A 15,481-nucleotide genomic window follows, 5' to 3' on the forward strand; every position below is an offset into this window, starting at 1 on the left:
ATTAATTTACGAGTATTTGAAGAAGACATCATATATCTACTACGTATTTTAACTGATTTTGACATCAAATTTTATTTTAAATTAATTTAAATTTACCTATTAGATTTACAAGGAAAAATTAGACCCATGTTTTTCTAACAACTTAATTTTCAATCCAATCATATATTGATTTTTTTTTCTTCAAATTTTAAGATATTAAATTAAATTTTAAAAATTTTGACCGTGAAAATAAACGCTACTCACGGTTGCATTTGAACATTACTTAGTATATTTATTGTTATTAACATGGTGGCTGTTGTTACTAACGTGGCTAGAATATGTGAATTAATTAAACTCACCTATTTGCTTTTCAATCTTTTCATTTTTTTTAAAATTTGTCCAACTTATAATAATATACTAAAACTAATTATTTAGAATATACTAAAACTAATTAATATAAATTTATCTTCATCTTTATTATTTAAAATCACTTGCTATCTTAGTCAAATATTAATCAATTATTGTGAATATGAAAACTAGTATTGTATTTAGTAGTGTTTTCTGTTATTTGATTTAATATTTCTCAATTTTCCCACTCAGTAATTAGTGAAAAAATCATCCATTGACATACTCCCTCCGTTTTTTATTATAAGTCGTTTTGGAAAAAAAAATTGTGTTTTATTATAAGTCGTTTTACAATTTCAATGAATCATTATTACTATTTTTTCAATTATACCCTTAAGCATTTATTATTCTCTTTTTTAAAATTATTTTAATTTGTCTTTCCCATACAATTAATGAAGGACAATATAGTAAAATCTTTTATAATTTCTCTATTTCATACAACAATAATTATTTTTCTTAATATGTGTGAAAATGTCAAAACGACTTATAATAAAAGATGGATGGAGTATCACTTTTCATGACTATGAGTGAAGTGGATAATGAGGGAAGTGGATAATAGTTGTGAACTTGGGTTCTATCACATATCTATGCAATATAAATATGTTACCTCGTAAATGCCTAATCTAAGGATAATGAAGTTTGTTGGTTATAAAAAAAATGATGAATTAAACTAAAGATATATTATTATTATTTATTATTATTTTTATTATTATTATTATTATTATTATTATTATTATTATTATTATTAAAATTTGTTAAAGTTCATCAAATAAAGTAAAATTGATTTCTTCAAATTATTTTAGAAAGTTGTTACACAATAGTAGGGGGAGGGCATACAATTAAACATGCTACACAATGGCGCCTTCTTAGATGACTCGTACTCCTAAAGTTTATAGAATGGCGTCATCCCAAATGGCGTATACTTTTGGGTGTCCTACCAAACCTAAACATTTTGATAAATTCCCTAAAACATGATTTTTTTTTTAATAATTTTTTTATAATATGATTATTTTAATTTTGTTTTCGTGAATTGTCACGCAAGTTAAATGAATATGTTTACATCACTCATAAATTAAATATAACTGGAACAACTTTTAGATTATATAGTTTTAGAGTTGAAATACATATTCAATGATAAAAAAAATTGAAAAAACAAATATGGGTGTATGCAATTTTTTCAATAAAATTTGCATGCATAAAATCAAATATTATAATTTTGGATCTAAAAATAAGTTAATTATAAATAAAAAACAAGAATCAATAAATAAACATGAATACTTTCAAACATGCGAATCAAAGGAATATATAGAATGTAATTGGAACAACTTTTCAATCCTATAATTTTAATATCTAAATACATTTTTAACGATCAAAAATTTTCAAAAACCAAATATATGTGTATGCAATTTCTTTCATTAAAATTTGCAAGGACAAAATTAAATACTATAATCTATCCAAAATTAAGTTAATCATAAATAAGAAAACAAACATGAAACTCAATTGGACATATTTAGATAATTCATTAACTAAATAATATAGTTGGAACAACTTTTAAATCATCTGATTTTAGAGTTTAAAAACTGAATGGATATATCAACTATTACAATTTTTATCTAAAAATAAGTTAAATTGTAAAGAAAAAAAGAAGAAAAAATTTAGAGTAACAATAGTTGTAGACTTGTTGCACATGAGATTAACTAGAAGCAGAAGTAACATTTTAGTTTCAAAAAAGAAAATTACAATGTAAAAACAAAGTCATTGCATAAAAAACCTAAAGTTTTAAGTTTTTTAGATAAATTAGAATTTTTATAGAAATAGATTGAAATTTAATTTCATCAGTATAATAGTTATATTTTAGTATCTCTCATCTCCCAAAAAAAATCTAAATTTAAAAAACAAAATATCACTCTATAAGAAATATCAATCCCAACTTTTCTCTCACCAAAAATTGAACAAAATACTTTTCATTTAAAATATTTAATTTTCTCTGGCCAAAAACTCTCGGGCAATGAAAACACTTCAGGAATATTTTCACACATTTCAAAGGACTATATTTAGATCACTCATTAATGCAAGAATATAGTTGTAACTAGGGGTGGAAATAGGCTGGGCCGAGCTAGGCTTTGCCAAGCCTAAGCCTGGCCTGTCAAAAAAACTGAAGCCTAAGCCTGGCCTGTAGCCTGTCGTAGGCTTAATTTTTAGGCCTGAGTCTGGCCTTTTCGAAGGCCTGGTTAGCCTGTTAGCCTACATAAAAGCCTATTTGTTTTAGACATATGTAAATAAGCAATTAAAATAATATTTAAATAGACTAACTAACTAAAAGAACTTATGAGAACAATGTTCATAATGTGTTTTCATCTTATTTTCACAAGTTCTTCAACATAACCAAGTTTTATTTAATGTATTTTAATTCAAAGTACAGAACATAATATAATGATAATAAAAATAGTATTAATATTTATTTAAATAGGCCGGCCTGATAGGCTTAAAAGGCTTTTTTTAGGGCCTGAGGCCTAGCCTTTTTAACTAAATAGGCTTATAAAAAAGCCTAGGCCTTTACTATTTAAAAATAATGTATGGCCTGGCTTGAGCCTATATAGGCTAGCCTGTAGGCCCCTGTTATCGGCCTGGCCTACTTCCACCCCTAGTTGTAACAACTTTAAAATCATGTAATTTTAGAGTCAAATACATTTTTAATGACCAAAAATTTTGAAAAATCAAATATGTATGTATGCAATTTCTTGCAACGAAACTTGTGTGGAAAAAATTAAATATTATAATTTTTTTTTATAAATAAGTTAATTTTAAGTAAAAATAAACCTGAATAATTAAACATGCGTATTGTGACACATGCGAGTCAAATAAATATATTTAGATCACTCATAAATTATAGAATATAGTTGAAACAACTTTTAGATTATATAATTTTAGAGTCGAAATACATTTTTAATGATAAAAAATTTTGAAAAATCAAATATGTGTTAATGAAATTTCTTATGATAAAATTTGCATGGATAAAATCAAATATTATAGTTTTGATCTAAAATTAAGTTAATTGTAATTAAAAACAAGAATGAATAAATAAGCATGAATATTTTCAAACATACTAGTTAAATAAATACATTAAAATCATTTAGTAATTAGAGAATGTAATTGGAACAACTTTTCAATCATATAATTTTAAAATCTAAACACATTTTTGATCCAAAGTTTTCAAAAACCAAATATATGTGTATGCAATTTCATTCAATAAAATTTGCATGGAAAAAATCAAATATTATAATCTATCCAAAAAAAAGCTAATCATAAATAAAAAAACAAGCATGAAGATTTTCACATATACAATTTAATTGGAGCAACTTTTAAAACATTAAATTATAGAGTCTAAATACATTTTTAATGATTAAAAGTAGAGCTTTTAAAATGGGTTAGCTCATATGGGTCGGTCCATCAAGTTTGAAAAATCATAAGGTTTGGGTCTTAAAATGAGAGTCCGTATTTTTCAGGTTTTTTTAGCCCACCCCTAAAAAAATCTGCTATCCATTAGAGCCAGACCATATGAGCCAGACCCGCATAATTATAAATTTTTTAAATAAATATTAATATTTATATTGTGTTACTCGAAAATAGCACATTGATTCTTTTTACCTCACTTAATTTTATGTCTATTCTATTCAATCTTTCTCTTTTAAATATTATGCGTTAATATAATCAATATTCTTTAATTGTATTATATTAGTTTTTCTCTTATCTTAAATATTCAAGAATTATTTTATACAATTTTATATATTGTATTTAAAAATACATTATAGTATTTGTAAGAGATAATAAAGTACTTAAAAATGTATTATGTTGAAAATAATATAATTTTTAACTTTATTTATAATGAATTTATGGAATTTTTATTTTAATTATTTAAATAAAAAAACTCGTTTAGAGTCGAATAGTCCGAAATCCATCTAGAACCGGACTCAAATAGTGATTCTCAAGTCCATACTATGCAGGGTCTTTTTGACCCAACCCTAAAAAATTTAAAGCCAATCTATTTAGAGCGGGATAACTTATTTTAACAAATCTAATCAAAAATTTTGAAAAATCAAATATGTGTGGATGAATTTTCTTTCGATAAAAATTGAATGGATAAATCAAATATTACAATTTTTATTCAAAAATAAGTTGAATATATATATATATATATATATATATATATATATATATATATATATATATATATATATATATATATATATATATATATATATATATATATATATATATATATATATATATATATATATATATATATATATATATATATTATGTGTCATAATTGCGTTTTCATAAAGTGTTCTATTAGATTTTTTTATTGTCTAAATAGTATAATAGATAACTTAATCTAGAAGTAATTTTGCTTTTTTTTTTTGTAATTTAAAACAGTAAAGAAAGTGTGACGTAGAGCATATCAGTTTGAAGGGGATGTACAAAGAAAGACAAAAGAAACTACATCCCAATACCGTGCATCTAAAATTTCAGCTTTGTTTTAGGCAATATCTTTGATCTTCTTACTCTCCATATATGAGGATATTTCATTTTATACTATGTTTTGAAATTGGAACCGTTAGAGATGAGATTCTATGAAATTCGTTCTTAAAAAAAACATATTTTTTATGTATTGAATAAAACTAGATTACGAGTATGTTTGGTAAAGCCATAAAAAGAGTTTTTAACTTTTAGTTTTTAGCTTTTCAGTTTATATAAATAAAAAAATTCTGTTTAATAACTCTTTTTAACTTTTAGTTTTTTTTATTAGCTTCTGTCTTTTTCTTAAAAGCTATTTGAAGTAGCTTTTGAGCTTGTAACTTTTATCTTGTGACTTTTTCTTCCATTTATACGCTTATTATTTTAACAAAAATCTATTTTTACTCTTCAATATATATTATGATTCAATGTTTAATGTTTTTTTTAATCTTTAATGTTTTTAATAACATCTAAAGTATACAATAAATTTTGAAATAGAGTTGATAATTCTCAAGTTAGTGAAACGTAATCGAAGAATCAATGAGATTAACCGAGATGAAGAAAATTAAAATTTTTGTTATATTTTAATGGTATAATATTAAATAATAAACTTATTTTTATCATTAATTTTGACTAATTTAACTGAATTCAAATTTCATATATTTCGTTAAATTTATTTATATAATTTATATACAAATTTAAAATATTTTGATGTTTCTTAAATTTTTCACATATATTAAAATTGCTTTGTAAGTTTGTATTAATGTATTTATTTTTATCAAATATAAATTAATTTAATAATAATATAATAATATAATATGATAAGATAAATAAATCACAAATTTCTTAATCAGAATGTCCTTTTGTGTCATTTTGTATTTATCAGCTAGTATAACAGCTAATTTACCAAACACTCAAATTAACTTACCAGTAGGGATGGAAATAGGCCAGGCCGATAACAGGGGCCTACTGGCTAGCCTATATAGGCTCAGGCCAGGCCACACATTATTTTTAAATAGAAAAGGCCTAGGCTTTTTTATAAGCCTATTTAGTTAAAAAGGCTAGGCCTCAGGCCTTAAAAGAAGCCTTTTAAGCCTATCAGGCCGGCATATTTAAATAAATATGAATACCTTTTTTTATTATCATTATGTTATGTTTTATACTTTGAATTAAAATACATAAAAAAAATTTGGTTATCTTGAAGAACTTGTAAAAATAAGATGAAAACATCTGATGAACATTGTTTTCATAAGTTCTCTTAAACAAATAGTCTTGTAAAAATTATGCTAAGAGATAAGTTAAAATAAGTCAATGCAAACAAATTTTTAGTCTCTTGATCTTTTAGTTAGTTAATCTATTTAAAAATTATTTTAATTGCTTATATACATATGTCTAAAAAAATAGGCTTTTATATAGGCTAACCAGGCCTTCGAAAAGGCCAGGCTCAGGCCTAAAAAATAAGCCTACGACAGGCCATAGGCCAGGCTTAGGCTTCAGTTTTTTTGACAGGGCAGGCTTAGGCTTGGCAAAGCCTAGCTCGGCCCAGCCTATTTCCACCCCTACTTATCAGCTATCAGTCACCAACTATCAGCTATCAGTCATCAGCTACCAGTCACCAGCTATCAGCTACTAGCTACCAGCTAGTTTTACCAAACAGAGCCGAGTTACCGACTTACCATGATATTTTAGCTTGAAATGTACCCAAACCAAATTTTCTTTTCCCAAGAGTAATAAGGAACTTCTTCAGCTTCCACTTTAGAACTACAAAGATATAAGAATAATTTTCATATTAATCATTTATTATCTTTTTTACAACTTTTATTAATAACACAAGATGAATTAACTAATTTCATTTACCCCAAAAATAAGTTGTTCCGTTTATCCAAAAATATCAGGATTGAATTGAGTGACTTTATTATTTTGGTAACTTTGTGACTTTAGGAAAAATTGGAGGTGAATGAATGATTAAAATAGATTATTTATTGAGAGAGAAAAAATGATTTAGAGAGAGATAGAGAGAAAGTTACCAAAGTCACAAAGTCCAAAATTGTTCCATTTACCCAAAAAAAAAATCTAAAGCAACTGTAAGACGATCATACCCGATTTCATAAGTTGTTTCACGGTGGCCGGCCATTACTGTTGCTTTCTCTCTTACTGGTTCAGTTTTGATCGCAAGATAACCTTCAGTTTGGGAACCCGAAAGAAGAACAGTAAGTTTGTCTTTGGGAAGTAGAAGTACTTTTTGATGTTGATGTTTTTCCCAAAGCGAGCGGTTGAACTTCTTATATGGCCATTTAAGTTATTTAATTTAAATTGGGCCATATTGATGTAGGGTCTGATTTAACTTGGATTATATAATGTGATTTATATAATTTGATTTATATAATGTGATTCAATGATAGTATATCATATAATATGATTCATAGTGATTAACTTGGGTTAATTTAGGTGGTCCACTTCAATTAATAAAAAACGGACAGCTCATATCAACTTAGGTAAAAACGTTGATCTCATGCACAAATGTGATCATTTTGTCACTAAAGGTATCAACCACTGATTTATGTCAGACGGTTGATGGTATACTTCTTCAACGCATAGCCCTACACCTAATTCTACCCTTTCATTTTCTTGGTCACTTTATGAATTGATTTCCAGATTTTTTTTTGTTCTGAAACCCTATATTCCCAAATTTTCTCATTTCTTCTTCACAGTAACTTTCAAACTCTATTCGTTTCACTTATCCATTCAATTATGTCTTCTTCATCTATTGCAAACTCAAAGGCGTCCCAAATCCCTAAATGTAGTTGCAATAAACCAATGAGGTTGTTTATATCCAACTCAACAGATAACCATAAAAGGAGATATTGGAAATGTGCAAAAAGGGAGGTGAATTTGATTGGAAAATTTGTTATACGATTTAATTTTTTATGAGTTGTAATATACCATGGACTTGGTTAATTTATTATTAAATGAGGTTATGGTTAATTATATTGTTTTTTAGGCATGGTGATGTTGTGGTTTGTTCATTTAGGATGATGAGATTGATGGTCAACCTCCATATGATCGGAAAATAGGACATGAACCAAGTAATTTGATGTTGGATTTGAACGGCGCAGTAACACACAGTGGGACAATCTGTTGCAACTACTCAGAGCTTTTGAAGGATTTGCATTGCATTGTTAAAGAACTTCAATACAGTAAAGGAGAGTAGATGAAGATGAAACTGCAAAATGAAAGGAAAATCTCCAAGATTTTTAAGACTTTGTTTTTATTTTCTTGGATTATTGTCATTGCATTTTTTAAAAATCTAAAGTATTTTCTAGATTAAGGTTTATGTTACTAATGACCTAATTTATGGTTTTTAATTTCTGGGTTTATGTTACTAACGACCTAATTTATTGTTTTTTTAAGAAAAGAAAACTGATAATGCAAAAATGAATACATGTGATTGTTTTTAATAAATTTTGATTAAATAGAGAATGTTATATGCAGAAAAATCAAAGAGAAAGATCAAAAGGCATATTATGAAGCTTATTTTTGGACTGAGATTTCAAAACTTTAGTAAAATAACTATGAGCGCTGGTTAAAGATACTCCGCATACACAAGGGCGCAGGTTCGATCCATACTGAACCCCCTTTTGTGCATTTTTCAATCTTTTTAGTTGTTTTGCATTCATGCATTTTTACCAAGTTATTTTATCATTGATTTAATTGTTTGTGTTTAATAAACGAATTGGCATAACGCCCCAATGGAGATAGTGCTGGTTAAAGACACTCTACATACACAAGGGCGCGGGTTCGATCCATAATGAATCCCTTTTTTTTTTGCATTTTCCATCTTTTTTTTAGTTGTTTTGCATTCATGCATTATTACCAAGTTATATTATTATTTATTTAATTATTTGTGTTTAATAAACGAATTGGCATAGCGCCCCAGTAGAGAGAGCGCTGGTTAAAGTCACTAAGGATAAAACTTTGTTTTGCTTTCCATAATTAAATATCTAAATAGTCATTCAATAATTTAAAAATACAAATCCAAAAAATAATTGATTCATTTTATTATAGATTAAACAATTAAATAAAGCACAAAATTATAAAAATAATAAAATTTTCACGTGTAGACACTCCAACTCTAATGGAATACTATGGGACATAAAAATTTGTAAGAGAATGTGTAGGAACTTGGGATTTTGTAACCAACAGTAGTCCAAGTATCGGAGAAGTCAAAATATAAAAGCATGTTAATGTTACAGATCTCATCAAAGATTTTGCTACTTCTGTAATCTTACAGTTTTGAAACTTACAACAATAGTATATTATGAAACTCAAGATTTTATTCATTTCAACATCCATACATTTCACACTAACTGGAAATGGTCGGACTTTTTCAATATGGGCCTAAAGCCAACCCTAAACAGACAACAACAAAACATACTACCAACTACTTACCAAAACATCAAAGAAAATTACTTTCCAACTTCAACCAAGTTTCATTCTAAACATAAAATTAAACGTATTACTTCATAAAACGAACAAACATTCTTGTAGGAGGATCTGTCACGGTGCACTCAAGAGCATATATAGATGGAGGTATTCTAACCTTACCAGTCCACTGAATTTAAAAACTCTTATGTTATGACACAAAAAACGTATATAGTTGGAGGTATTCTAACCTTACCCGTGTCATACCACTAACAATCACCTCCAACACATCACTTTTCATGCATGCTCAAATTACAGCTACTTCAATGCTCATTCAAGTACCACCATTGGATGCAAGACTTATTGGATAAAATGGGTATACGGGTTGTACGTGCATTGGATGCAACCCCTGATGTACCACTGGAACCACGGTTTGAGAACATGGAATCCCACGAGAATCCCATAACTTACACTCACATTGAAGTGTGTCACCATCATACACAACCTCTATTTCATAATTGTCACGAAAATATTTATTAAGTTTATAAGTCTTAACTCCGCTACAACCAAATTTTGCCTTAACAATCAATGATCCAGCCTTCGTTATTTCATCTTTGACTTCTTTGAAAATCTCCGTAGTATAAATTTTCGCGGCATGCCTCTCAAGCAAACCCAGGTGAGTAGTCATCACAGGTTCTGTAAACTTTGATTTAAAATCGGCAGTCAGTTCATTGTTTCTATAAGATCTCAAAGCCTGCTCAAAATTGTGCATAAATTAAAAAAATGCAGCCTTTCTTCCTGACATAACTCTTGATGATTGTATTGATGGCTTCACATTGAGACGTAGTTCTTATACGTCCAAAAAACTTGTCACTTAGGTATGTAGTTGCCCATACTGACTTATTCTTGTACGTTTTCTCAACCCAAAGATTTTCTTCAAGTTCGTTTTCTTTAATTAGCTCTGACCAAAACTCTTCAAATTCATCCTTTGTAAAATTAGAGTACATGGATTTTTGAAAACCTTGCAAAAATCTCGAATTCTTTACATTCTCACCTGCATTCTTATTCAAATTACAAGCGCATAAACGATGTGTCGCATCCGGAAACACTTGTTTTATAGCTCCCCTCATTGCCCCATCTCTGTCTGTTACAATTGCTTCTGGATATTTATCTTCCATGCACTATAAAAAAACACTCCAACAACCACTTATACGTCTCTGTCGTTTCATCTGACACCAATGCAACACCAAAAATAAGTGTCTTGAGAGTGGTGGTTACACCCTGAAAATATAACCAATGATGGGTAGTTGTATTTGTTCTTCTATTAAGTCGTGTCGAATGTAACCACATCGCCAAAACAAAAAAGTCAGATCTACTACTCCCATAAGCCCAAAAAAGAGACTTCATTCGTCCATCACTGTTGACGACATATTTAGCATATAGCATGGGATCAGTAGATGACTTCGCATGTAGATAATTTAAAGCAGCGGCAACGTCACTATCTAGCACGCATTTTTTTATCAAAATAATTATACAGATCCTTCTTTGTAAACCCAACACGATCGTATCCACCCTTCTGAGCAACCATGTACCCCATTATATGACATAGTTTGTCACTTTCTATTTCCATGTTACACGGAGGAAATCTTACATTCTCATGTGAATAAGAAGTAATTGTCCATAAATTCCTTCTCCCAAACATTTTAACTCATTTGTTTTTTACTTTAAAAATTAAATTAAATACATTTTATAAATATTTCAAACAAATTAAATTATTCGCCAACCACATAGATAAAACACATAGATTGGAATAAAATTCCCAATATTAATGTTTTCGGGAATAGTATTCGTAAGATTATAGTTTTAATCCTCAAAACAAACACACCATTATATTTTCGTTGCATGTTGAGGTGTTATTTTTCTCCATTAAATAATTTCATCTCCAAAATTCAATCAATGATTGAATGATTAACTCTATAATTTTAAATCTAATTTGAGTTCTAAATTTAATTGGAATATGTTAACAATTCAATGTATGTAATTACTTAAGCTTTTATGAACAAAATGCTACTGATATTAAAACATCAAAATATATTATGTTACGAACAAGTTGAGGTAGGTTCAAAAATCAACACCCTAATTACCATAACATATTAAAACAACAAATGAAAAGAATGTGAGTCCTAATCCTAACCCTTGACATCAATGGAGTTACTTGAATTAGGAAAGCTAAATGAAAACAAAAATCAATTAAAAAATAATTCCAACTGTTTGAGATCAGCCTTCTACATTTGTAGGGACCAGAAAACCCAAATCCTTTTCAAGTTCACTATTGAAATACTTTATTTCCTAATAATAATAATAATAAAACCTTCAAAATTTAAGGTCAAAGAAACTTCCTCTAAATCACAACAAATCACTTTGTATGACTGTCTATAACAATCTATATCTCTACAACATAAACTTATTTGCATGCTATCCTATGCCAAGGATGTTAAATATTCAATCTCTTATTTGAATCATTGATTGAATAGAAAACACTAGCTTGTACATAAGGAACAATGTAGAAATAAAAGTATATAATTTGACTTCTGTTTCTATGTATGTATTTGATGTACTTCTGATCAGCTCTTCACGAGCGAGTAGATGTATGTTTCATGAGATATTTCAGAGAACTAAAGTTCATTGGTGCCTCTTGAATAGCTGTCCCAGAAACCGGCATATGACCATATGCCGTGTGACCAGAAGCAGTTTGATTCACTGGAGTGCCATCTGCAGATACAACCGGTCCTCCTACAGGTTGCCAGATCCCAGGAGCAGCACAAACTTTGGCAGGTGGGGCAGGAAGTTTATCAACAGTTCTGATTCCGGCAGGTGGGGCCGGAGGAATATCTAAAGTTCTGATTCCGGCAGGTGCGGCTGCAGCATTCATTTCAGCAGGTGGGGCTGCAGCATTCATTCCAGCAGGTGCAGGTGCAGGTGCAGGTGCAGCAATCATTTCAGTAGCTGGGCCTGGAGGAACTTGTGTGGCTGATTCTCCGGCCGAACTTGCTGCAGGATCGCTGGATTGACCAGTAATTGGTACTTGAGGTCCTGGAATGTCTACACTTTTCTCAAGGGTGATATCATGTATGCTGGATCGCCTTCTTTTGTCTTTCCTCTCATTCATTGATTTCAGACGAATTTTGTATTTCTGAGCATGGCTAGCAACTTGTGTAGGTGTTCTTGTCACCACACATCTCCTTGATATGCTCCGCCAGTCACCATCTCCATACTTCTCCAAGCCTATAAGAAATAACCTGTTCCACAATTTTGAAAATACTTAAAAACAATACTAATCATATTCAAAATTAACCATCCAAAAAAATGATCAAATGTTTAACCGAAACATGGTTTTTCTTAACCAGTATCTCTAACTTGGTCAATAAACTAATCCTGATCAGTTTTGTCAATGGCCGAATGCCAAAAGTCCACCGTATAAACATTTCTCTATATCGTGGTTGTCAAAAAATCTGGCATGCCATTAAATGATATTGATTATTGATAAAAATCGAGCTCATTAAATTTTTCTAAATCTAACAACCATCAATACGCTGTTCTACATCACTTCGCTAAAATCTCCTCACACGATTGTTTCAAAGATCTGATATAAGTAACTCTTCCAAAGATTGGAGTAAACGCGTAACGAAATCAAGCAAAACAATTTGGTGTTGTGTCAATCCTCATAGAAAGTATTCTAAGTTCTAATAAATACATTGGACCATAGACAACCACATCAGAAGAAACTAATAATTATCACAGTAACATGGTTAATAATCATGATCCCTCTTAATATGGAACTAATAGAATTCAATCTATAAATATAATTCCCCGTTAAACCCATAGGTTTTACTTACTTCATCCTCACCTAGAACCATATCTAAATTCTACACACTGGGCCACAAGCCCCAAATGTCATGGTTTCGTAAAACCGTCACCGCAGTGAAGTATCGTAACCAGACTGGAAACTTCTCTAACAAAGTTCCGCTGAAAAAATATAATGCACGGCACAGATAGCTTAGGATATACAGAGCCTACAATCAGTGTTATCAAATATCAGCCATGGCGGCGCTATGGTGGATATACATTGCGGGTTTTGAGCTTGCCGCGATGGTAAATATCGGCCGATAATGCGAGTTTTTCCGCCATAATCTGCTATACGGATGGATTTTGGCTCTCCACCATCTACCATCGATAACATTGTCTACAACCAAATTTCATCAGTGTCGTCAAATATTATAGCATAGCAGAATTTGAACAAATCGCTATGCTTTTGTGATACACTATCTAGAATAAAATGTTATCAAATAGCGGCTATAGCATGATAGCTAGTGTTATTGATTGTCAATGGGCTAAAGCCAAAAATCCAGCATTTTAAGCTGCCATACACACTAATTGACAGCGGCAATTGTCAAAAAAAATTGCCACCACAATCCACCATGGTCGATATTTGACAACAATTACTATAACATAGCAGAATTTAAACAAAACATTATTTTTTACAATCCGCAATTCCAACACTATCACATATAAGCTCCAAATACCTCAAGAAGTTTATGCAGTTAAATAAAACTAAAAAACAAAACCTGAGAGACAGAAACAATAACAAACTAAGATAACCTGTGTTCCTCTTCGGTCCAAGGAATACCCTTTCGCCGTTCTGGCTCAGGTTTTGACCCACTAGCTCCCTTCTTGACAACTCCTTTTCCACGAGCACGCTTTGTTGATCTCTCCGCCTCCGGAGGAGAATCATAACCCGGTAAAGCCACATAACCAGATTCAATGAGGCTGACATCCTCAACCAAAACCTCATAGTGACGCTTAACCTCTTCCGAAGTTTTCCCAGCTACAACCGCCGCAATTTTCGCCCATCGATCCACAGCGTCCTCAGGATAATTCGCCAACGCATTTTCAAATGCCATATCTTGCTCTTTGCTCCACTCACCGAAACCACCCAGTTCACCCATAACAGAGAAATGAATCTGAAAATTCAAATTATGATCTTGCTTCAGAATTCATAAAAAAAACGGGTTTCTTGTGAATTACGTCAATTGTAAATTTGATTCAGAATCCAAAAGTTAATACTTTTTGTGAAATTATTACATATTGATGAGGAATAAATACGAAAGGGAACAAAATCTAGTAAGAACATGTGAAATTTATCTGAGAAAAATGAATGCGAATTAGGGATATGGATATAGATTTTTTTTTTTGTAATAATTGAAAGAGAAAATTGAGGAATAAGCGAAGATGAAAAGGCGAGAACAGTGTGATGTGATAATAACGTTGGAGAGAGGAAAATCTTGGTCGGAATATCTCACTGTTGAGTTGAATGCGACTGGAAGTTGATCCTCTCGCGACTTCAATGCGACTCGAAAATCAGTGAAGTGTTGAGTTTGACTGTGATTAGGGTTTAAAAAATTAATTAGCAAATATATATATACATAGTGAATGGGCCCCTCTTGGAAAAGGATGTAGATTGGGCTTGATTATGGACTATTTTATTTATTATAATTTAAAAGAATTTACCTCCCAAAAAATTTATTTAAATATGTGTTATGTTAAAAACTAGACGTCTTTCCGTGCAATGCACCTGTTAAAGTATAAAATTGTTAAGTGTTTGAGTTATAAATTTCGGCTTGTTTATTTTATACATTCAATAGGAGTTATATGGTCAATTTTATGCAATCTAGTGGTGAATTTACTGCTCAATCTAATGGTTCTCCTAGATTACAATAAATGAAATCAAATTTTGATAAAGATTTTAATAGAATTCTAGCATATAATAAGATATGATGAGATGTAATTCTTCTATAATTCTCGAAATATTGTTTAAGCATTATCTTCCATTTTTCACGCGTAGTTCTTGAGGTATGGATTAAGTGCTGATTCTCTTGGATTTCCCTTTTCTCATTGAGGTGCTATATCTCAATAAGCTTGGGTGTGAGTTGTTCTTTAGTAATGTTGCTGTCAAACTAAATTTTTTCTTGTGAAGTGTTCAAGGGAGTATAAGAATCAAATATGGATTGGGGTCCGCGCTCTCCTTCTTTTGTATGCCGACCATCATCTCTCTCTGATGGTCGGTTGGGTCCGGTGTTCCCCGTTCCTCGGTTGTTTC

General features: G+C 30.2%; 1 protein-coding gene across 5 annotated transcripts; it reads right to left on the reverse strand.

Annotated features, from left to right (window-relative positions):
• Positions 1–11,641: 11,641 nt before the first annotated feature.
• On the reverse strand, positions 11,642–14,758 carry LOC131626073 (transcription factor SRM1-like). Of its 5 annotated transcripts, none has more exons than XM_058896889.1 (3): positions 14,685–14,758; positions 13,984–14,345; positions 11,642–12,623 (listed from the first exon to the last, which is right to left on the reverse strand). In XM_058896889.1, exons 2-3 carry the CDS (start codon positions 14,328–14,330, stop codon positions 11,957–11,959), a joined length of 1,014 nt encoding a protein of 337 aa, XP_058752872.1. In that variant the 5' UTR covers positions 14,331–14,345; positions 14,685–14,758; the 3' UTR covers positions 11,642–11,956. The 5 variants fall into 5 exon arrangements, with proteins under 5 accessions (XP_058752872.1, XP_058752874.1, XP_058752876.1 ...); XM_058896891.1 differs by having other exon boundaries at positions 14,649–14,752; XM_058896893.1 differs by having other exon boundaries at positions 14,630–14,692.
• Positions 14,759–15,481: the final 723 nt, after the last annotated feature.

Source organism: Vicia villosa, unplaced genomic scaffold (assembly GCF_029867415.1).
Source record: "Vicia villosa cultivar HV-30 ecotype Madison, WI unplaced genomic scaffold, Vvil1.0 ctg.000256F_1_1, whole genome shotgun sequence".
Lineage (NCBI taxonomy): Eukaryota > Viridiplantae > Streptophyta > Magnoliopsida > Fabales > Fabaceae > Vicia > Vicia villosa.